The 25,000-nt window shown below is 39.2% G+C and overlaps 1 protein-coding gene across 1 annotated transcript in view; it reads left to right on the forward strand.

The window, feature by feature from the left end:
* Nucleotides 1-25,000, forward strand: part of DDX10 (DEAD-box helicase 10) — a 101,748-nt gene that overhangs the window by 7,822 nt on the left and 68,926 nt on the right. The window contains 7 exon segments of the mRNA XM_014466796.2: nucleotides 5,264-5,324; nucleotides 6,089-6,219; nucleotides 7,208-7,366; nucleotides 8,397-8,517; nucleotides 11,903-12,113; nucleotides 17,708-17,834; nucleotides 24,191-24,353. Coding sequence (XP_014322282.1) covers nucleotides 5,264-5,324; nucleotides 6,089-6,219; nucleotides 7,208-7,366; nucleotides 8,397-8,517; nucleotides 11,903-12,113; nucleotides 17,708-17,834; nucleotides 24,191-24,353 — 973 coding nt within the window.

The following is a 25,000-nucleotide window of genomic DNA, read 5'->3' on the forward strand; positions in this document are numbered from 1 at the left end:
CACTAGAAATACAAAAAGATGTGAAAATACGGTGTTCTTTAAGGGGGGGGGGAAATACTTGTAATAAGTATATAGGCATACCATGGAGACATTGCAGGTTCATTCCAGGGTTCATCCTAATAAAGCAAGTTGTAATCTTGCTGCTGATGAAGTGTCTTGCCTTCAGTTTGTTAAAAACACAACATTGCCCTGGCCAGTGTGGCTCAGTAGTTAGAATGTCGACCTGTGGACTGACATTACCGGGTTCGATTACCGGTCAAGGGCATGTATCTAGGTTGCAGGTTCGATCCCCAGCATGGGTTCCCAAGCCCAGGTTGAGGCAACCAATGGATGTGTCTCTTTCACATCAATGTTTCTCTTTCTTTCCCTTCCTCTCTCTCTGTTCCACCCCCATCCCTTCCACTCTCTCTGAAATCAATGGAAAAAATATCCATGGGTGAGATTAACAACAACAACAAAAACAAACACAACATCTGTGAAGTACAGTAAAGTGAAGAGCAATAAAACGAGTTGTGCCTGTAATGGGAGAATGGTTAAGTAATATCCACTCTATTCTTCACTCTGTCCCCTTCAACTTTTTCATCAGTGTTCGTAGTCTTTAACAGGTACCATCACTGAACCATCTGCTCTTTGATTTTGGAAGAATACTATAGATTTTAGAGTGAGTGTGAAGGTTAGAAAGACAGGGGTGATTTTTCTAAGAAAAGAAAGGGATGAAGGAAATGGGTAAGGATGTTATTTTGTTTGTAGGAACCATACCCATCTTCTGCTATGGTTTCTAAGTACAGTAAAACCTTGACAAAATGGACTAATTCAGGGGAGGTTTTCTGAATGTATATGTTAAAAAATTAATAAATTAGTTAGTTTACCTGTTTTTAATTATGTACATGTTTGTGTAATTAAAATGAAATATGTATGAAAAGCTTAATTTTACGGAAAAATTTTCTATATGTACTACAGTAATTTTAAATTTATGCTGAATATGTCTAGTAATTGTGTGCATTTGTTATTGGTGGAAGTGGTGTATCCCATTCCCCACCGAATGCTGGGGGTGTGGAGTCCTTACAGTATCTCGAGAAAAACAATTTTCTGAGACTTGCATGGGAGGATGTGTGATTTTTATTTGCATGAAATTATATCCCTGAGTTTCCAAAGTCCCATTTTCCTTAATCCAGTCCTGGAAGAGGTACAGCTGGGGATTCAGTAGAGCTAAAATCAAAGCTAGTGTCCAGAGTTTCTGTTCCACCTTGCAAGTTGGCCTAGTTCAGCAGTAGGCTAGCTACAGTCCGCTAGTCCATTGTGTGGGCAGAGGAGCCAAGAGAGCACCGCCCTGCAACAAGAGTCCTCAAAGAGCCGGGAGAGCAAACTCCTTTGTTCAGGGAATTAAGTTATCCCACATCTTCCAGGCTTGCAGTGGCCATGCCATGCCCATTTTGGCCAATGACCTCTTTTCCCAGGTGTGTCTGACAGTAAGCACCTTCGCTAATTCCCCTAACTTTACTGGGCATACCTCTATCTTCCCACCCAGTCCTGCCCACAGTCTTCAGGAGATATAGACTAGTGGCTCCCTAGGGAGTGTTCAACTGTAGCTTCCTAACAAAGCTACTCAAATGACATGCCTATAATATTTGGCTTTCCCTTTGCTCCTTTCCTGTTATTAATAACTAGGTTAATTACAGCGGCATCACATTTGCTAGTCACTGTGAGTGAACAAATGCACATGGCTGGGGCGTGGCTTAGCACATGTCTGAACATTGGCCAGCCTGCATTAAAACTGCCTGCCTGGTGTGCCTTGGTAGCTGAGCATCGACCCATGAACCAGGAGGTCACGGGGTTCTGGGCTTGATCCCTGGTAGGGGGCATGCAGGAGGCAGTTGATCAGTTGATTCTCATCAGTGATGCTTCTATCCCTCTCTCCTCCCTACCTCTCTCTGAAATCAATAAAATCATATTAAACAAAACCACAAAAAACTGCTCTAGAAAGTTATACCACACAGCAATAGAACTAATTATCTCCTGTGATGAGGTGTGATCACAGGCTAATCATTAGCCAAACATTGCTTATGAGCAGTGACTCTTGGATTTAATATGTAGAATATAGTTGTAGATACGTAATATTTATTTATGCCAGCAAAATTACTACAGTGTTTTTTCCAACATATGTCCTATTTGCTAAAATTTGTTAAAAATAACAGTGAATTAATAACAAAAAAACCCCTGTTAATTTAATTATAAGCAAATCTTGGTTAAAAGCATTTAAAAATTAACAGGGTGTTAATTTTCACATAGGACATACCGACCAGAAATTTTGTCCATTAAATCCAAAGTCCATTAAATCGAGGTCTGCAACATTGAGGGTTTTCTATATTTCTTGGAATATAATTGAGAATCTTCTGGAACAGGGTCAACAAACCTTGTCTATAAAGGGCCAGATAGTCAATACCGACATACCTTGTTTTATTGCACCTCACTTTATTGTTCTTCACAGGTGTTGCATTTTTATTTTTATTTTTGCTAATCTTTCCATTGATATTTAGAAAGAGTGTAAGGGGGAGAGACAGAAACATCGATGTGAGAGAGACACATGATTGGTTGTCTTCAGCATGTGCCCTGACCAGGGATTGAGTCTGCAACTGAGGTCCATGCTCTTGACTAGAATCGAATCTGGAACCTTTCAGTCTGAGGGTTCTATCCACTGAGCCAAACCGGCTAGGGAGGTGTTGCATTTTGACAAATAGAAGGCAAGGTCCTCCACCAGCAAATAGGTTAGTTTCCTGTGTTGAGTACCCACTTTAATTCAGTGTTCTGGAACTGAGCCCACAGTATCTTTGAGGCTTTGTGGGCCATACCCTGTCTGTCACAACTACATAGACAATATGTAAATGAATGATTGTAGCTGTGCTCCAGTAAAACTGTATTTACAAAAATAGGCACCAAATTGGATGGAGCCGTATTTCTGTTCTAGAGCATTAGCAGGATAACAATATCCTTTGGTTTTTTGGTGACTTCTTTCTAAGACTGTGGTGTATAGCTTTACATTGTCATGGCTGATAGAGTGCTGGACATGTTTTATCCTTCCGGACTCTTCCTCTAGGACAGTGGTTCTCAATCTTCCTAATGCCGCGACCCTTTGATACAGTTCCTCATGTTGTGGTGACCCCCAACCATAAAATCATTTTTGTTGCTACTTCATAACTGTAATTTTGCTACTGTTATGAATCGTAATGTAAATATCTGATATGCTATATGTGTTTTCTGATGGTCGCGACCCACAGGTTGAGAACCGCTGCTCTAGGAGGTTAACACACTTTAGGAAGAAGTATTTGTTTGAAGAGCCCACTTTGCCTATGCTGTTTTTCTAAGAGAGATTGAAGAGTATGTTGCCTGTCTAGCTCTTTCTGTAAGCATCCCATTCTCTGAAAACAAGTACCAAGGTGGACTGCACCTAATTTTAGTGTCCTGTTTAGAAGATTACCTTCTAACTGAGGTAATTTTCTCCTTCTAATGCAGTACACTGATTCTGCCTTCTCTCCAATGTTATCTGGAGTGATTTGTAGGGATTAAGGCAATGTTTTAATATTTCTGTTTTCAGCATTGGAGGCCAAGAGTAACCTGTCTGGACTACAGTAAAAATCTTGGGAAAGATGTGTAGACTGTAAAATGAAATACAAGCTGTCATCCTTTTATTGCCTGGAATGTAATTTAAATAAATGAACCTTACGAATGCAAGCTCCCCCTTTTGTGAATTATGAATAATTTGTCAGCCTATTCTCATATCTGTACAGTAGTTTTTTGCTTTCAGCATCTGTAATAACATAATTCTCCTGAGCAGCCTAAATGAAATTCAGAAAATTGGGTTGATGCTAATGAAGCACATCAGTAATGCACATTTAGATAATGTAAAGTTAAAGGACAAAATGTTACTTATTGAGGCATCAGAGTGTGGCAGAGACACTTCCCTGGTTATTACTAAATAATGCCCCTCCTTTACTGTATTCCCAAATGAGTAGTTGTCAGATTGGATTTCTCATGCCACTGATTTATGGTAAAACTTTGAAAGGTTTGTGCTAACAAGATATATTTCTCCAACTAACTTAAATCTATTCTCTGAACTGTGTAAATAGAACTATTCTTATCATTTTTTGTGATTTATTTATAGTCATTTTGCGTCTTATTTCTTTTTTTTAAAAAATATATTTTATTGATTTTTTACAGAGAGGAAGGGAGAGGGGTAGAGAGTTAGAAACATCAATGAGAAAGAAACATCGATCAGCTGCCTCTTGCACACCCCCTACTGGGGATGTGCCTGCAGCCAAGGTACATGCCCTTGACCAGAATCGAACCTGGGACCCTTCAGTCCACAGGCCGACGCTCTATCCACTGAGCCAAACCGGTTAGGGCAAGCGTCTTATTTCTTAAACTGATATTCTTTGAAGGATAGGCTGAAAGTAAATTTTATTCCTAAAATTGACGTGGTGATAACTTATTGTATTAACATTTTAGAGATGAAGGATGTTCAAGGTAGAAGTATGTGTTTAGTGAAATTTTTTACCATTTGAAGTTATGAACTTACATGTTAATTTTTTTAAAAATATATTTTATTGATTTTTTACAGAGAGGAAGGGAGAGGGCTAGAGAGTTAGAAACATCGATGAGAGAGAAACATCGATCAGCTGCCTCTTGCACACCCCCTCCTGGGGATGTGCCCGCAACCAAGGTACATGCCCTTGACCAGAATCGAACCCACGACCCTTCAGTCTGCAGACCGACGCTCTATCCACTGAGCCAAACCGGTTAGGGCTACATTTTAATTTTTAATTTATATCGATTTCAGAGAGGAAGAGAGAAGGGAGAGAGAGAGAGATAGAAACATCAGTGATGAGACAGAATCATTAATCGGCTGCCTCCTGCATGCCCCCTACTGGAGATCGAGCCCACAACCCAGGCAAGTGCCCTAACTGGGAATTGAACCGTGACCTCCTGGTTCATAGTCCAATTCTCAACCACTGAACCACGCTGGCTGGGCTACAACCTTATATTTTTGATAACAGCTTCCTCGAGGCATATTTCCTTTCAGAAGGAATAATGGTTTTCAGTTAGAACTCATGATTGAATTTAATCCTGTAGTACCAGGGGTAAGCTAGACAGCATAACGTAAACCTCTAGCCCCCCAAATAAATAAATATTGGTTTTGTTGTAAGACGAATCAGTTATGTAGTATGTTATTTTGTCTTATTTGACATAGTCTTCTTTTTCTTTTTAGATAAATGTAAATGAAATTACAAGATTTTCAGATTTCCCCTTGTCTAAAAAAACATTGAAAGGTAGGTAAATAATGATCTTGGAACATGTTGGATTTCTTGATGCTTTTTATAAATGACAACAGATTTAGAAAATGTAACCTGAAAAATCTTATTTTGGCAAGTAATTTTGATACCATGACAACATATGACAAGAAACTATTCATTTAAGTTTTACCAATTTGTCATTCTCATCCTTTCTGGACTAAAGAACAGTAGTGATGAAAGAAGATGCTAGGGCCTCTGTATAATTAAAATGAAGCCTAATTATGTTAATATGAGCAGGAGAACAAACAAAAATGTGATACCTTTTGTCTTAGTTTGCTAGTGCCACTAGAACAAAAAACCACAGACTTGGGTGGCTTAAACAAAGAAATTTATTTTCTCTCAGTTCTGGAGGCTGGGAATCCAAAGATCAAGATGCTGGTAGGGTTGGTTTCTTCGGAGGGTCATGATGGGCTTACAGAAGGCCTCTCCTTGGCTTTATATGGCTGCTCTCTTGCTGCTTCTTCAAGGAGTTATTCCTCTGCACTCACATCCCTCATGTCTTTGTCCAAATTTCCCCTTTTTGTAAGGACACCACTCAGATTGGATTAGGACCTACCCCAAAACAAGGGCTGTTTTTGACTCAGTCATCTCTTTAAAGGCCCTGTCTCTGAATACAGTCACATTCTAAAGTACTGGGGTGGGTAAGGGTCTCAACATACAAGGGGCCCTCAACATATGCACAGGTCAGCCCATAATTCTACAGGAGTTTTTTTAGAGTGTTATTCTCTCCACAACTGCAGGTTTGCAAGAAGCCCAGTACCGTTTGGTAACTGAGATACAGAAGCAGACCATTGGGTTGGCTTTGCAAGGTAAAGATGTCCTCGGAGCTGCCAAAACTGGATCTGGCAAGACTTTGGCTTTCCTGGTTCCAGTAAGTAGCTTATTCATATTGGGTCAGATTCTTTATTATATGACTTTAGAACATTCTGTGCCTAGATAGAAACTATGTCAAGAGTTATTTCATGTTGAATTTCCCTGGTTAGAGTGCAAGCTTTATCAGACAGGTGTCTTCTTCTTCACCCTGGTCCTAACATAGAACCTTGTACATGTGAGCAGTCAGTAACTTACTGAGTGAATTATTGTGCCTCGATAAGCCATTCCAGGGTGGCAGGTCAGAATGGTTCTGCTCTGCTGTACGACTGTCAAGGGAGGCTTTTGCTGCGCTCCCCCTTGCAAATCTGCTAGTTGCATTTATACTTGCCATTTGTTTAGGATGAAGCTGAAATATGCTCACTTTAAGAAGATTGGGTCATTCTTTGAGAAATGGTATCTGTCCTTTATAGCACTAAAACAATAGGAATTCACTTATATCTCAGTTATGCAGCTGGTTTCATAATTTAGTTCCTTCAAAATAATTGGTTCATAAAAAAATCACATTTAAGTTTTTGTTCCAAGTATTGCAAAACCATTTTTCTCTTAAATCCTAATTTTCATAATGATGTTACTCCACAACTAAAAAACTGTCACTGTGTAACTGTAGTAGCTACACAAAATGAGTTTATTTTGATGTGGTTTCTGTTCAGAAAATGGTGACATATTTTTCTGAAATCTGTTTTAAGGGTTTGGGCTTTGCAGGACTTCTCTGATTGCCAGTGTGCTCATGGCATGGCTCTCGCAACCGCTGAACTGCCGTGGGCTTCTTTTTCTCTTCCCTCTATGACTTGGGGGAGGATGCTTCTGATGGATAGAAGAAAAAACACACAAAGTAAACAATTTCTTCTTTCTGATTGGAAAACACTTGTGACTGATGTGCTTTCTGCTTGGAAGGTGCCTCTGATTGGGAGGGCAAGTTGACTCAGCAGTCAAAAAGCTGCTTTCTCAGGACTTACTGAACATGAATTTGCTGCCTTTTTTTTCAGGTGCTGGAAGCCTTATATCGTCTACAGTGGACCTCAACAGATGGGCTGGGGGTCCTGATTATATCACCTACGAGAGAGCTAGCTTATCAGACCTTTGAGGTTCTCCGAAAAGTAGGAAAGAATCATGACTTTTCTGCTGGTCTCATCATTGGTGGGAAGGTTTGCCCTTTTGTCCTTATCCTTCTTTCTTTTTTTCTGTAACTTAATGTTGGAGCACTGTGGCAGCTGATGGGGAAGGGGTGGAGATTTCATCTAGACAGACAGGCTGGCTCTCTAGATAGGGGGTGGTAGCATCCTGGTGTGGTCATTGTCATTTAGAGTCTGGTTGTCCATTTTGTAGGCCTAGAAAGTCCATTTGTCAGGGTATCTGAATTGATCAGGTTCTGAGACCAATTTACTTTAACCAACCTGTAAATGTATTTGTTAGTATACATTGAGAAAGGAACCATTTCAGTGTGTAGACTATTTTCTTTTAATAAGGTATCTAAGAAGTTGAATAATTCAGAAAATTGCTGAGTTAGCAGATGAAAGGAAGATAGAGTTTTGAGGAATGTTTATTTTAGGTAATGGTAAAACCTGCTGCTAAGCTTCTGCGCTACTTTGTGGTATACCTGGAATGCTTGTCTTTGCTAGTCTTCGCTAGACTGTAAGGATAAATGCTTGAATTGTTGAGTTTATATGCAGCCATACACAAAAAAAGAAAAAATAGCATCACAGCCCCTTACTTATTCGTGTACCTGTTACCCATGAACTTTAGTAATGAACATTTTGTGGTCCTCATTTCAAGAAGAACTTTCAGAATATAGAGAGATGAGCTCTTTTTTTTTAGTCCATGAAGTGCAGTGAGTGATGTCAGAGAGTCTGGGAATAATTCTGGTATTTAAGATGTTTTTGTTAATTCTAAGAGGAAATCAAGACTTGGAACATTGATATGATATTTCTCATGGCCTCAAAATCCTGCATATGATTAAGAATGTAGAGGAACATAGCACTCTTTAGGTCCTCACTAAGGACTTTTCTGTAGCCCAGAAATTTGGATGTGTTTCAGAAATAGAAGGAGAAGTTACATTTATTTCTAGAGTATCTACATTGCTGTGATGAAATGCCATATGCAGATGGCTTTTATAGTTTTGCTACACAGGCTACTCAGTGATGTGTTTGTGTAATAAAAAGAAACAACTGTTTTCAGGATCTGAAACATGAAGCTGAGAGGATCAATAACATAAATATACTGGTTTGCACACCAGGTCGGCTTCTTCAACACATGGATGAAACAATATGTTTTCATGCTACTAATCTCCAAATGTTAGGTGAGTAATGAATTTATAATGAAAAAAATCTCAGATTTAGGAGAGAGCCCTCATAAATTTTAATGATAGGAATGTTTTATTCAATAAATATTTTGATTAAAGACAACTTGAGAAATAACTTGAAACAATTTTTTGGCATTTGGTTTTTAAAACCAGAGAGTACAACTAGATTTAAAAAATCAAAATTAGTTGGAAGAATGTAAGTAGTCATATGAAAGTAGATACTTCAGTATGTGACACGGCTAAGAGTTTTTTAAAAATTTTTTAAGGTACAGTCACCACCGATATTATCTAATGTGTTTTCTTAAATCAGCTTTTATTTTGGAATAATTCTAGATTTATAGAAAAGTTGCAGTGATTATACAGAGTCCCTCTATACCCTTCCCGCAGTTTCTGCTAGTATATCATCTTATGTAACTGATACCTTTGTCAAAACTAAGAGATGTACATTATATAAGTTCCATACTTTATTTGGATTTCACCATTTTTTTCACTAATATACTTTTTCTGTTCTAAGATCAGTCAGTATGCCACATTGTATTTAGCCTAATATATATTTTATTTTACTTTACTTTTTTATAAATCTTTATTCAGATTATTATAGTGTCTCTTTTTTACCCCCATAGCTCCCCTTCCCCCAGTTCCCCCCCCATACCCCCCCATGCCCTTTCTCCCCCCCCCCCCCCCGGCCCCCCACTGTCCTCGTCCATAGGTGTAAGATTTTTGTCCAATCTCTTCCTGCACCCTCCTCACCCCCTTCCCCCCCAAGAATTGTCAGTCCACTCCCTTTCTATGCCCCTGATTCTATTATATTCACCAGTTTATTCTGTTCATCAGATTTTTTATTCAGTTGGTTTTTAGATTCACTTGTTGATAGATATGTATTTGTTGTCACTTAGTTCATAATTTTTATCTTTACCTTTTTCTTCTTCTTCCTCTTCTTAAAGAATACCCTTCAGCATTTTATATAATACTGGTTTGGTGGTGATGAACTCCTTTAGCTTTTTCTTATCTGTGAAGCTCTTTGACCTTCAATTCTAAATGATAGCTTTGATGGGTAAAGTAATCTTGGTTGTAGGTTCTTGCTATTCATCACTGAGTATTTCTTGCCACTCCCTTCTGGCCTGCATAGTTTCTGTTGAGAAATCAGCTGACAGTCGTATGGGTACTCCCTTGTAGGTAACTAACTGTTTTTTTCTTGCTGCTTTTAAGATTCTCTCTTCGTCTTTTGCCCTTGGCATTTTAATTATGATGTGTCTTGGTGTGGTCCTCTTTGGATTCCTTTTGTTTGGGGTTCTCTATGCTTCCAGGACTTGTAAGTCTATTTCTTTCACCAGGTAGGGGAAGTTTTCTGTCATTATTTCTTCAAATAGGTTTTCAATATCTTGCTCTCTCTCTTCTTCTGACACCTCCATAATTTGGATGTTGGTACGCTTGAAGTTGTCCCAGAGGCTCCTTACACTATCTTCATATTTTTGGATTCTTTTTGCTTTTCCGGTTGAGTGTTTTTTGCTTCTTCGTATTTCAAATCTTTGACTTGATTCTTGGGATCCTCAAGTCTGCTGTTGGGAGTCTGTATAATATTCTTTATTTCAGTCAGTGTATGCTTAATTTCTGATTGGTCTTTTTTCATATCTTTGAGGGTCTCACTAAATTTCTCAGAGGTTTCTAGAAGATTCTTGAGTAACCTTATAACTGTGGTTTTGAACTCTATACCCAGTATTTTGCTTTCAACCATTTCTTTCATTTGTGACTTGTTTCTTTGTCTCCGCATTTTGGCTGCGTCCCTGTGTTGGTTTCTATGTATGGGTAGCTGCTAAGTCTCCTTGAGTTGATAGAGTGGTCTTCTGTGGTTGGTGTCCTATAGGGCCCAGTGGCTCAGCCTCCCTAGTCACCTGAGGTGGACGCTCTTGGTGCACCCCTTTGTGGGCTGTTTGCACAGTCTTATTGTAGTTAACCCATTGCTGTTGGTATCACTGGGAGGAATTGACCTCCAGGTCAATTGGCTGTGATGACCAGCTGTATCTACACTGGAAGATCTGTCATGCAGGAGACACCTTTATGGGGAAGGACTTGCTTCAGTGGGGCTTTGGTGCTCACTGAGTCTGTCCCTTGAGTGTGTCTCTTATGGATGTGAAGAGTTGTAATTCAGTATGGTCTCACTCTGGCCACTGGGTACACTGGCTCTTGGTTCTCCAAGGAGGTGCAAGGTCAGCCACTGTCTGGGGCCACTCAGCAGGAGCTACAGAGAGACCTGCAGATTCCTCCTCTTTGTATGGGGTTTGGAAGTGCCCAGATGAGGCCCAGCTGTGAAGCTAGGCCAGCAGGGCCTTGGGCCTTCTTTTGGAAGCTCTGGGGCTCTCTGACCCAACTCCAGTTTGACAGGTTTTAGGCAAAAGGACAGGCCATTCATATGCAAAAGCTGATGGGCACAGCTTGGGTGGGGTTGTAAATTGGGTGGGGTGGAGTCTCTGGGAATCACCAGGGTGGAGCAAACAGCAATGGCTGCCAGTCAGCCCTGAACCGGAGAAGTCCCCGGTTCTCTGCGTCCCGTGTCCCCATGCAGGAACAATGGTTGCTGCGAGCCGCTCTAAGAGAAAGCCACCCTCGAATTCCTGTCCCAATGCCAGACAGTCCAGTTCCTCCCCATATGTGCCTGGGTCCCCCAGAGTCTCTCCTGGAACTGGAGTTCAGAGCAATTAGGAGCTTGTATCTCCCTCCTGATTAAAAGAGCAGCACATCCAGGTGCCAGCATTTTCTGTGCCTCCACACCTCCTACCAGTCTTAATGCGCCTTCTTCACCTCTCTAGTTATGAAACTTTCACTCAGCCAGCCTTCCCGCAGTTCTTGGTGGTAGTTGTTCTGCCATTTAGTTGTGGTATTGATGTGGTTGTGAGAGGCAGCAAGTACAGGCGCTTACCTATGCCGCCATCTTGGTTCTCCCAGCCTAATGTATATTTTAAATATTAGAGGCCCGGTACATGAATTCATGTACCAGTGGGGTCCCTCTTCCTGGCCTGTGGGATTGGGCCGAAACTGGCTGTTCGACATCCCCCGAGGGGTCCCGGATTGTGAGAGGGCGCAGGCCAGGCCGAGGGACCCCACCGGTGCATGATCAGGCCGGGGAGGGATGCGGGAGGTTGGCCAGCCAGGGAGGGACCGCGGGAGGGCTCCAGGGTGTGTCTGGCCTGTCTTGCTCAATCCTGATTGGCTGGACCCCAGCAGCAAGCTAACCTACCAGTCGGAGCATCTGCCCCTTCCTGATCAGTACAGTCATAGTGAGTGGTTGAGCGGTCTTAGCATATCATTAGCATATTACGCTTTGATTGAGTGAATGGATGACCAGACACTTAGCATATTAGATTTTTATTACATAGCATTGTAGTTCACCTGCATTTTCTTTTTTTAAGTTCTGATGAAGCAGATAGAATCTTGGATATGGCTTTGCTGAATACCATGAATGCTATATGAGAATCTCCCAAGAAACGTCCAGACTTGCTTTTCTCAGCAACAGAAACCTAGTCAGTAAAGGACCTTGCACGCTTGAGTTTGAAAAACCCTGAGTATGTCTGGGTTCATGAAAAAGCAAAATACAGGTATGTGCTGTCTGAAACCATATTTGATGCAATCAAAACAAATGTTCTTTCTTTTTAGTTTAATAATTTGACATTTCAAAATAATACTACTTTTCTAGGAAAGAAAATAAAATACCATTTTATGAGTTATTAGGTATGCAAGATATAGTAAATATATTAGTAAAAATTATTTAAATTCTCAATGCATCATTAAATGTGAGAATACTCTAATGAAGATTTTCCAAAATGTGGTTTGGGAAACAAATATTTTCTCATAAGATGTTAACAGGTATTTATTCATCAACTATCCTTCATAAAATGCGGTGGGGTGAGGCTGGGGGAGGAGGGATGCATTCCTCAATAGATAGTGAATGTTGAGTTAAAGTAAAACAGTATTCTTTAAGACTTCTCCAAACCTTTGATATTTTCATAGACATTGTGATTCTCCAAAGCAGTAGATGAATATAGCTTCCTGTATTTACCAAAGTTATTTGGGTATGGAATCCTTCTTTATAGCTGCATTATGCAGGACTAATGTGCTGTGGAACACATAAAATGCATTAATATTTAGCAAAGTACCTTTATGTTTAAAATGTCTATTGTTTTGTTTTCACTAAAAACTGGACAGTTAAGGTGTGTATGTTTATGTGACAGTAGAAAGTGTAAAAGAGGGAGAGAGTGTGTATGGTATGTGTAAATGGTTGGGGGAAATATGTTTTGTTTATTTATTTATTTTATTTTTTGTTAATCCTCACCGAGGATATTTTTCCATTGAATTTTAGGGAGAGTGGAAGAGAGAGGGAAAGACAGAGAGAAACATCAATGTGAATGAAACACATTGATTGATTGTCTCCGACCAGGGCCAGGGCCTGAGGAGCCTGCAACCGAGGTACATGCCCTTGACTGGAATCGAACCTGGGACCTTTTGGTCTGCAGGCCGACACTCTATCCACTGAGCCAAACCGGCTAGGGCGGGGGGAAATATGTTTTAAAGTCAATGTTGATGTTATGACATTTAGAAGGATGTATATGTTTGGTTTGAATCATTGTAGACTATGGACATATTTGACTTCCAGAAGTGCTTTCCTAGGAATATAAATTGAATGTGTTGAAGATCTCAATATGGATTCAACTCTACCATTATCTCTATTTTAACTTTCACTTATTGCTGTTAAATGTTAGCCTAAAAAGAAATAGATTAGAAAAATGAATTGGGTTATCTTCTTGGGACATCTTCAAATATAGGGAAAATGGCATTCAGTCCCACCTTGACCTCGCTGACAGCTGTCTAGGATTAGCAAAAGCTTCAGAGGCAAGGCTCTACACTCCTAGGTGATCCTAGTGGATAAACTTAGGAGAATCTGAGTACTGGTGGCTTTGTTTATCAAGGATTCAGGAATGGAATAGCAAGAGATACTTGAAGTATGGTTTCCTCCATGGCTTAGTATTGAGTTGACATTGGTCTTATAAAGTTGTGTTGAGGTTGCTGTTGAAATTCTTGGTACAATTAATTTTATACTCTAAAGACTGCCTACGTCTTTTGATTTTCTTCTTTTTGTTGTTTGCTTTCTGCCTGTTTTCAAAACATAATAGTGTCTTCTAGATACTGATTTATCAATCATTAGATGGTCTGTAAAACCTTTTGTAATTTATGTTAGGTAAATTGTACAAATTATCCCTGTTCTTATCCCTGTTCTCAATTGCTATAGATAATAGTTGGTTGTTATCTATAGTTTATAGAGATTGTTAGATAAAATTGAATCCAAAGACATTTATTTCATAAATGAATTATCAATTGATTTTTAGAGAACAAAGGGAAGAGAGAGAGAAAGAAACATCAATTTATTGTTCCACTTATTTATGTATTCATTGGCTGATTTTTGTAGGTGTTGTATAAGTTAGAATCTATGATAAATTATGAAACATTTCAAATTTGAGATGGATATTCTGAGCTTATGGTATTTGGTGCATACAAATTTAGTATTTCATTATGAAATGTCCCTCTTTATCTTTACTAATACTTTTTGCCTTAAAGTCTAATTTGATATTAGTCTGCCTCTACTTTTTTTTGTTTAATATTTGCTTAGTAAATCTTTTTCTTTTACTTTCTACATTGTATATGCCCTTATTTTAGATTTGTCTTTGTAAGCAGCTTATGGTCCAATCCCCCCCCCCCTTTTTTTTTTATAAATTCTTTATTGTTGAAAGCATTACATATGTTTCTATTCTTATTTAATCTGGTGTGATAATTGCTTTTTAACTGGAGGATTGAATTTGTTTACATTTAACTTACCCCATTATTTAAGTCTCTTTACTCCTTTCCATTGTGCCTTTATTGTGAAGTATTTTTTTAAAATATATTTTTATTGATTTCAGAGAGGAAGGGAGAGGGAGAGAGAGATAGAAACATTTATGATGAGAGAGAATCATTTATCAGCTGCCTCCTGTACACCCACTACTGGGGATTGAACCTGCCACCCCGGCATATGCCCTTGACTGGAATCGAACCTGGGACCCTTCAGTCCACAGGCCAACACTCTATCCACTGAGCCAAACCGGCTAGGGCCATTGTGAAGTATTTTAATTGCACTTACTTTAAGCCCCATAAGCCATTATTATTACTGTATTTATTTAGATTTATCCAAATACTTATTTTTTTCTGGTGTTTTTTTGTTTTGTTTTTAATTTATTGATTTGAGAGAGAGAGAGAGAGAGAGAGAGAGAGAGAGAGAGAAAGAGAGAGAGAGAAGAGAAACATCAGTTTGTCGTTCCACTTGTTTATGCATTCCTTGGTTGATTCTTGTATATATCCTGACTGGGGATCAAACCCACAACCTAGGTGTATTGGGACCATGCTCTAACCAACTGAGCTATATGGCCAGGACCTTTTCTGGTGTTTTTTGTTTCTTGTGCCATACTTAAAAAAAAATTTCTGTATAGTTTAAGTTTACTAGTGAAAAATTCTGTTTTGACTTTTCTGAAAATCTATTTTATTTTTGAAGGATATCATGGTATGTGTTTTTCTTCTTCAGTTCAAAGATATCTTTCTATTGTACTCTAACTTCCATTTTTTTTCCTAACTGTTAAAAGTAGCTGACAGTTCTCTTGTTCCTTTGAAGGTAGTTTGTGGTTTTTAAGATTTTCTTATGAATGATGTCTTTTTGTGGTATGAGATGTGGTAAGGACTTTTACCTTCTAGCTTTTACACTCTGGGGCTATTCTGTTTCTGTTTTGCCCTTAGTCCTGGAGTATAGCCCTGACTCAGAGGCCTAGCCTTTCTGGGGATCTCGAGGGAAAGACAGGGGAGTTTATGTTTCCATCCTTCCCCTTGGCAGGCTCTGAACTTCGTGGCACTGTGAGACTGCCGGGATCTGTGCTCTGCTCTGAGCTTCCCTGTTACTTGTGGCTTGTTTTCACTCATTTCGCCTTGTGTGTGCTGAGTTTAGGAGTTGACATATGTGGGAAAATTATATGAAGAATTTCAGATTCGGTTTTTCATGGTTCATTCTTTAGGATCTTGAACTGACATGTTTAGGTCTAAGTCTACTACTTTATCTCTCATCTCTCTTGTAAATCAGCGGATGCTTTGTGTGAAAAGTAGAGATTAATATGGGGCTTGCACAGAGCATTTCTTGGTCTCCTTCAGCACCTCCTTGCTGCCTTGGTTGCTCTCTGATGCCTACAGTATTTTTTGTTTTATATTTAATCCGGCTTTTATAGATAATGCTCTAAAACAAAGGATCAATCTGATACAGACAGCTTCTGATGACAGGAATGAGCGCTTTGTAACCTTATAATTTTAGTAGTCAGTGATGCTGATTGCCTGGATTCATTATTTCATTAGGATGTGCACAATTGTGATATTCTAATTCTATTATTTTTTAACTGGAGTACTTTTATATGAGGTTAGAATACCAGAATATATGCTTCATTCTTGTTACTTAACAGTTTTTATACTGAAGAGTTGCTTTCCTAATATTTTCCAAAAGTGAGCAGTTTTTAAAAAAAATTAAAATGAACTCATTGACTTAATGACATTTAAGATGAATTAATTATTTAGTGATATTAACCTATACATTTAAACATACTTTGTTATTTATCCTTCAATAAAAATTAATACTGTATTTTTAATACACAAATTATCTTGCATTATTCCAAACTTGGTTAATAGGAGGTTCTTTAAATTGTTACCTGGATCCTTTAGACACAGCCCAGTAGTTTTGGGCTTCCTTGCTTCTGGTGTTCTAGGTTCACCTTATGTTTCCATCCCATGTAAAATTCCTTTGGCAGGATATTGTGTTTAGAGACCATAGTCTAGGTGCTATGAGATGGTCATTGTGTTCAGGTTTTTCTATTTTATTTTATTTTTTTGAAGAGAAACACGTCATGAGTTCATGCTGATACTTAAAAAGCAAATTTAAGCCTTTTATTTTTGCAGCCTCTTTGATTTTCATATATGTATTTTTTTCTTATGCCAAACATCTTCTTTCCTTATTTGTTTTACTTATTTGTTCCATTTATTAGGTACTATATCTAAAGTTTCAGGATAATATCAATAATATTGCTAACAACATGATTACTTAAGAAAATTAAGATTCCTTTGCATTTTTCCCCTTAAATATCCCAGTAAGTGTAACAATTCCAATTTCTTTGAAATTCCTTTGTCATTAAAGCTATCAACTTGCTATATCTTTAGGATTAATTGTTTTTTAAATTAAATTCGGTTCTGTATATCCCCCAGTGGATAACCAATTTTTAGGTTTTGGTTTGTCTGCCTCTTTTTTTTTTTTTAATTTTAGAGAGAGAGAGAGAGAGAGATTTTTTTTTAGAGAGAGAGAGAGAGAAAGGGGGGGGGGGAGAGGGGTAGACATAGAAACATTTATGAGAGAAACATCAATTGGCTGCCTCCTGCACGCCCCACTATTGGTGATTGAGCCTGCAACCTGGGCATGTAGGTTGAACTGGTGACCTCTTGGTTCATGGGTCGATGCTTAACCACAGAGCCACATCTGCTGGGCATCTGCCTCTTTTTTAAAGTTATAAGCAGACTCAGGGATGCCTGTGTACATGAATGTGTGTGTGTGTGTGTGTGTGTGTGTGTGTGTGTGTGTATTTTGTATAGCCAGATAACATGTGGATGGATTATTCATTCCTTTTTTACAGCTTCAAGATACTTAATTGTGTGGGTACACAGTAGTTCATTCCACAAGTTCTCTATTAATGTGGGTTGATTTTCATTTTTTGATTTATAAATAATACCATGTCTTTTTGTATGTTTATCAGTAGTCTTATTAGTTCAAAGAGTAAATATAAGTATATTACTTTTCAGCATTTTATTATGCAAAATTTCAAACATGTAGCACAGTTGAAAGAATTTTACAGTGAACACCTTATACCTGCTACCTACATGCTACCTAATGGTAGTAGCATTCATTTAGTGTCCGTTTATCCAGTTCATCTAACTATACACCCACATATTTTTGCGAGAGCGAGAGAGAGAGAAATACCCGAGGGGCATGCACCTGTAATATTTGAGTTCTTCTTTTTCTGGTCTGGTTTTCAAAATTACTAACATGGCATGTTTTTAATGTTTTTCCTCCTTTTATTTCCATAAGCACCCCTGCCACTTTGGAGCAGAACTACATAGTTTGTCAGCTGCAGCAAAAAATAAGTGTACTCTATTCCTTCTTGAGAAGCCACCTGAAGAAGAAAAGTATTGTATTTTTCTCCAGTTGTAAAGAGGTACTGAATGTTTATTTTTCATAAGTTATTTGTGTTGGATCATCCCTTTTAAAATACCAAATTTCAGTTAGACAAATAGCACTTTCTTTTCTCTTCTAGTAAATAGAGTGCTAGATGTGGTGAGGGATTCATAGATAGAGAATCCTGTGTCTTTGTTTTAAAAAGGAACTTGTGGATGAAACTATAAGCTCTGTAAGGGAAGAAACTGTCTCTTGTACTGCAGTATTGTTAGTACTTAGCACACTACTTAGAACATAATACTGATAGAATGAACAATGGAATGACTAGACTAACCAGAAGTCTTTATAATTTGAGACTCACATACGCTCCATGAAGACTGAATTGAATATGTCATTTATTTTCATGCTTCCATATCTTTGTTCATGCTGATCTTTGGAATGCCCTCCCTGCATCCCTTCATCCCAATTCTGGGGAAATATTTAGCATCCTTTAAGGCTAACAAGCTCAAATGTTATACTTGGAAGTCCTTTTCTGACACTCCAGATTCCCTTGTTACAATCAACTCCCTCTCCTACCCTCTGTAGTGTTTATATCTTTATTTAGTTATAAACATTTCTTCAACACTAGCCTTGTACTACAATTAAGGGATTCAGTGATTGTATAAGAAAACTGGGTTCCTTCCCTTACAGAGAAGAGACCCTGGTTGACTTTTGCCACTTTTTCACACTCCCTGATGACTTAGTTGTTGGCATAGAGTAGATTGATTCTAGATTTATAACTTTTGGAATAGCTTAGCCTGATAAGTATGAGGATGAGTCTCCCTTTATCTTATGAGGAAGATAAGTAGTGGTTTCTCATTTTACCATGTAAAGCATGACTTTGCAGTTTTATTTTAGGACCTACTTTAGATTTTTAGAACTTTACATCTCGGAAAGAAGGGATGTTTTTGCTATGTGTATATAAGGAAATAAATTTAGTGTTTATATTTAAAATTTTACTCCATAATACTCTGCTTTCCCTTTCATCACAGTGGATGAAGTATCTACGACTAATCCTCTACTGGTGCTCCCTATCCGCTCTCTGCACAAGGCTTTTATTACTGCAGATGTCCTCTGTCCTATGTTTTCTTGTCTCCTTGTTGGTATTGAATGTTGCCCAGATTAAGAATAAAATACAAAGCTCATATCCCTTTTCAATCACTGCCTCTATTTTCTGCTCTTCTTCACAGCAATCTCTTTTAACGATTTATCTCTCCACTCAGCATCACTGTCTCATCTCCTCTTCTCTCCTCAGTCCTCCAGAGTTAGCCTCTTTAAAAGGTACAGCATACCAAAGTGGGTGGTCAGTCATTAGTCCTTACTTATTTGACCTCTTAGAAGCATAGTAATACAGTTGAGCATTCTCTCCTTCTTGAAACACTTCTTTAGACTTCTGTGACTCCACACTAACATGTTTTCCCCTTGCCTCTGACTGCTCTGTTAACCTTCCGTGCTGGCTCTCTTTTGCCTTCCACTGCAGGTTAAAGTGCTTCCAATCTCTGTCCTCTACCCTTCTCTGCCCCTTTTCCACCTATACTCTTTCTAGGTAACCTCTTCATTTCCATGGCTTTAAATGCCATCAGTATTCTGGCAGCTGCCAAATCTACATCTCAAACTTGATTACTAGGTATTTCCAATTGCATGTCTAAAGGGCATCTCAAATTCAACATAGGAAAAACAATTTAAAGCTTTCTTTCTTTAAGATTTGCTTCCTCATCTCAATACATGACTTGATTCCCCCCCCCCCCCCTTTTAATTATATTTATTCAGGTGATACTGGTTAACAAAATTACATAGGTTTCAGATCACAGCTTTATAACACATCATTTGTACATCGTGGTTTGTGTTCACCACCCTAAGTGAAGTCTCTGTCCATCACCATTTCCCCCCAATACCTTCCTCTACTTCTCCAAACACCCCCTGAAATCCTTAATTTTTGTCCATCTTTATCCATATTCAGTCTATTGATAACTCTCATTAGCGCTATCATTCTCCACCACCTCTCATGCTGCACTTTACTCTGAACCTGTTTGGGCTCTCCATTTCTTTACTCTCTTTCCTGTAGTTATTTTTACACTATAGCAACGATGATCTTTGGAAAGTGGAAACTGGAATATGTCACTGCCTTGCTGCAAACCTTCTAAGAATTTTTCTATAAATTTTAGAATTAAATATAAATTCCTTACTTAGAACCTATATGGCTTTATTCTATCCAGTGGTCCAGTGCACGAAATTCGTGCACATTAAAAGGGAACTAATTAGAGGAAATATAATATTGCTATTTGCCCTTTATAATAGAAGTGTCAGAGATGAAAGAAAATTAGTAAAATGTATATGAAAATCCTCCTCCTGTCAGAGTCTGGGGCACGCCGCGGGACCCAGGGTCAAGTCCCCACCCACCTGTGTGCACCTTGAAATCATGCGAGACCCAGACCCGGCTGGCCCCAACGCCGTCAAGCCCCGCTGGGCAGGGGGCACAGCCTCAGGTCCCCCATCAAGCCTCACTGGGTGGCGGGGGGGTGCAGCCTGAGGTCCACTGGTCCATCGCCAGGGCAGGGGGTGCATCCTGAGGTTTCCCATCCCAGGGCAGGGGGTGTGGCCTCAGGTCCCCTGGCCTGGGGCTGGGGGCGCGGCTTCAGGTTCCCTGTCAAGCCCCGCTGGGGGGGGGGGGGGGCGCAGCCTTTAGGTTCCCTGTCAAGACCGCAGGCATGGGGGCATGGCCTGAGGTCCCCCGTCAAGCCCCACCCAGTGGGGGACACAGCCTCAGGTCCCCGCTGATCGCTTGTTACAGCTTGTTACGGGAACCCTGCCTCCGCTGTGGGCACAGCCATCTTGTGTTATGGGAACCTTGCCTCGGCTATGGGCGCAGCCATCTTGTGACGGTGTAATGGAGTGAGGGTCAATTTGCATACTACCTCTTTATTATATAGGATATCTCTTCCACCTCAGCCAGTTTTTTCAATAGTGGGAATTCAAGGTCAGTCTTGATTTGAGAGAGACAGATTGCAGAAAGTTTTCATGATCTCAATTTATACCTCAATTTCCATAAATACTTCTCTGAGATTGACTTGCCTGAGGGGGCCTCTGTGGTCTCCAGGTTCTCATTTCCCATTTCCTTTTCATGGTTGTTCTTTTTTTTTTTACTTATTTTTTACTATATACACTTTTTATTGATTTCAGAGAGGAAGGAAGAGGGTGAGAGAGAAACATCAATGATGAGAGAGAATCATTGATTGGCTGCCTCCTGCACACCCCCCTACTGGGGATCAAGCCTGCAACCCAGGCATGTGCCCTTGACCAGAATCAATCCAGGACCTTTCAGTCCGCTGGCTGATGCTCTATCCACTGAGCCAAACCAGATAGGGCCATGGTAGTTCTTTTAAAAACTTTACAAAAGAAAGGCTTATGTCCTTCTATCCTTAATCTTTTTTTTTTTTTATTGATTTTTTACATAGAGGAAAGGAGAGAGATAGAGAGTTAGAAACATCGATGAGAGAGAAACATCGACCAGCTGCCTCCTGCACATCTCCTACTGGGGATGTGCCCGCAACCCAGGTACATGCCCTTGACCGGAATCGAACCTGGGACCTTTCAGTCCGCAGGCTGACGCTCTATCCACTGAGCCAAACCGGTTTCGGCTATCCTTAATCTTATTGATTCATTGTCTCATGGTCAGAGAACCTTTCTGGCACCAGGGTAGCTACTCAGAAAGTGAATGACTCTAATAACGTAACAGGTCATTTCAAAATTCAGGTGGTTTCCCATTCTTTACTTTGAACAAAATTTGAAGGGAGACTTAAATGGAGTTATTAGGTGCTAGATTACTATAAATTTTATTTGTCATGATTTTGCAAATTTTTTACCTTTTTATTGAATTTATTAGAGTGATATCTATATTTATAAAAGGCTTATATGCTAAGTGTCCGTCTAACTGTCTGACTGGTCACTATGATGTGCACTGACCACCAGGGGGCAAATGTTCAACGCAGGAGCTGCCGTGACGCACACTGGCCATTTACAAAGAAACGGCAGCACAAACCTGGTGCAGACAAAGCAACACTTAGCTTCCCCCAAGTGGGACACAGGCCCTGCCCTCACCCCAGAGCGACAGCCCACCAAATTGCAGCCAACACTGCCAAGACCCTATGGCGCTAAATGCGGCCCACAGCCCAGTCCAGCCTGGAAACAGTCACTGTGGGCGCCGGGTAATGATGTCACGTAGCAACGCCTGACTTCCTCTCCCTAGCAACGACTAGCCTCCTTGCAGTTTCTTCAGCCCAGGAACATGACTTGCTTTATAGCCAGGTGGAAACATTTTACACTTTAACCAAATGTCTGTGAAGCGTTTTCCCATGCCTCATCTCATTTGATCCTCACAGAAGTCCTGGAGTAGGTAGATAGGAGACTCGGTAGAATCCTATTTTCTTTTCATTAGCCAGAAAACAGACATTTAGAAAGTTTAGAAACTTGGCCCAACTGAAAAGAAGTAAGAAATGGTGGAACTTGAAAATGACTTCAGGTTTTCTCACTGCGCAGAATATAGTCAAACACTGCTACAGTTAAATATTTTACCCTTTGTTCTCCCTGCGTGGTCTACAATAATAATCTGCTTTGTGTTGATATTTACTGCTGTGTTGCTGACAATTACCTGAAAGAGAAGTTGGGGTGCTTCACTGGGCTGGAAAAAGTTTAACTGCATCAGAAAGCAGGTCTAATTAAACAAATTTATTCTATATATACAAAAGGCTAAGTTGACTCGCGCATGTGCGATGCATGTAAAGCTCTTGCTGGCGCCAATCGCATGCATGTGTTTTGATCTGTCATTGTCAGTTGTGAATTTGGTTGACACTTCTATTATAGAGAAAGGACGAATAGCAATATTAAAATATTTCTTCTAATTAATTTCCTTTCAATGTGCATGAATCCGAGCACTGGGCCACTAGCTGGTTAATAAAATTATATAGATTTCAGGAGTACAGTTGTTTCATACATAATCTACATATTTATTGTATTCATCACCCAAAGTCAAGTCTCCTTTCAGATTTTTATAAGAGTTCAGAGAGTTAAAGTTCATTTTAGTCCATTTCCTATATTTTTGTGATAAGATTTTCCTAATACCTACATTATAAAGAGAAAATAGAAATTAAGTGATGCTGTACTCTGCCTGGGTCTAGCAATCAATAGTTTTTACTTATGAATACATAAGATAAAGACAAGTAGTAAAACTATAACAATCAGCTCTATTTAGTCCCATAAATTAAGAGATGTAATAACATCTACTATTGTATGTCCAACATCTTACAACAATAAAATTTTTTATGTCTAACAGTTTTTAAAAATCAAATTCTAGCATTTCTTGTTTTGGTCATTTCTGTACTAATAATGATTGTAGTAATAGTTTATTTAATCCAGAAAGAAAATTTTTAGTACAGCTTTATGGCCATAGGAAATTTTAAATGTTAAAACTGACATACATAGATTGGTTGTAGAAAATAATAAATTTTGATAAAGTCTTCAAAAGACTTTCAAGCATAAAGCTGTAAAGATAAAATTCTGTGGAGTCAGGAAATAAGAGTTCACGGAGGAAAAGAAATGATGTAAAATTTCTTTTTGTTAAACAAGTTTCTTCATATTGTGTTTTTAATCTTTTATTTTTTTAAGACTTTATTTTTTTAGAGCTGTTTCGATTTGCAGCAAAATTGAGGGGCTCTCTCACACAATGCATACTCTCAGTATTATGTTTTAAAATATATTTTTGTTTATTTCAGAGAGAAAGGGAGAGGGAGAGAGAGATAGAATCATCAATGATGAGAGAGAATCATTGATTGGCTGCCTCCTGCATGCCCCCCACTGGGGATCAAGTCTGAAACCCAGGCATATGCCCTGATTGGGAATTGAACTGTGACCTCCTGGTCCATAGGTTGATGCTCAACCAGTGAGCCACATCGGCAAGGCGTCTCCTCATTATTTTGACATATGTTAAAAATAATTGATAGTGGGTATCAGATTGCTCTGCTGTTTAGAATCTATTGGGTACATTTATAAGAAGTTTTAAGTATTTATTTAAAAATATTAATATTTACAATATACCAGAAATTACGTTCTTTGCAACCAATTAAATTTGCAAAAATATCAGCTATAAACTTAAAAAGGTAAGGGGAGCATCCCCCACCCCACCAGAATTGTTTTAGGGAATAACATGAGCAGAAATGCTTTAACACCATAACTCTACTGCATATCCCTTTCTCTGCTCTATATATATTTAATCGTCTTCCTTAATACATTTTTGCTGTTCATTTTGTAAACTTTGCTGCTGCTATCCAGATGTATTAAACTCATTTTTCTGTTAATGCCTAGGTTCAGTATCTGTTTCGAGTGTTTTGCCGGCTACGTCCTGGTATATCTATCCTTGCTCTGCATGGTCGACAGCAGCAGATGAGAAGAATGGAAGTCTATAATGAATTTGTTCGCAAGAGAGCTGCAGTACTGTTTGCTACTGATATTGCAGCCAGGGGACTGGGTAAGAAAGCTTTGGAGAAAAGATTCTGTGATCATGGGAAATATGATTTACTGATTCTGGGAATTCAAATAGTTTGATTCAGATAATTGGGCTGTCTTGTAAGAGAAAAACAAGTGAATTGGTAACTAAGATGATTAGCATTAAGAATATACATCAGTGAAGATTTTTTGTAATATTTTTATCTATGTGTTCTTACTGTTTTATGATAATAGCTATAGCATAAAATCCTGAGGAGCCTACAAAATCAAAGAATGAAAGGTTTAAAGATATTAAAGAATTGGCCTGTTTTTTGAAACTGAAAACTTAATAAATATTACAACTTATTTAACAAGGAAAATCAGTAAAGTCCATCTTTTCAGCAAGCTTTCTAGTTTTTATTTTAAAATCATATTTAATACTAGTGGCCTGGTGCACAAAATTCGTGTGTGGGGGGGGGGTCCCTCAGCCCGTCCTGCACCCTCTCCAATCTGGGACCCCTCGAGGGATGTCCGACTGCCGGTTTAGGCCCGATCCCTGTGGGCCTAAACCGGCAGTCGGACTTCCTCTCCGGAAAACCGGGAATGGCGGGTCCCTAAACGGGTCAACTGCCTGCCTGATTGCCCCTAACCGTCCTGCCCTGGTGGCCGGTGTCACCTGTAACTGTACAC

The sequence above is a fragment of the Myotis lucifugus genome, unplaced genomic scaffold (assembly GCF_000147115.1).
Source record: "Myotis lucifugus unplaced genomic scaffold, Myoluc2.0 scaffold_362, whole genome shotgun sequence".
In the NCBI taxonomy this organism is placed as follows: domain Eukaryota; kingdom Metazoa; phylum Chordata; class Mammalia; order Chiroptera; family Vespertilionidae; genus Myotis; species Myotis lucifugus.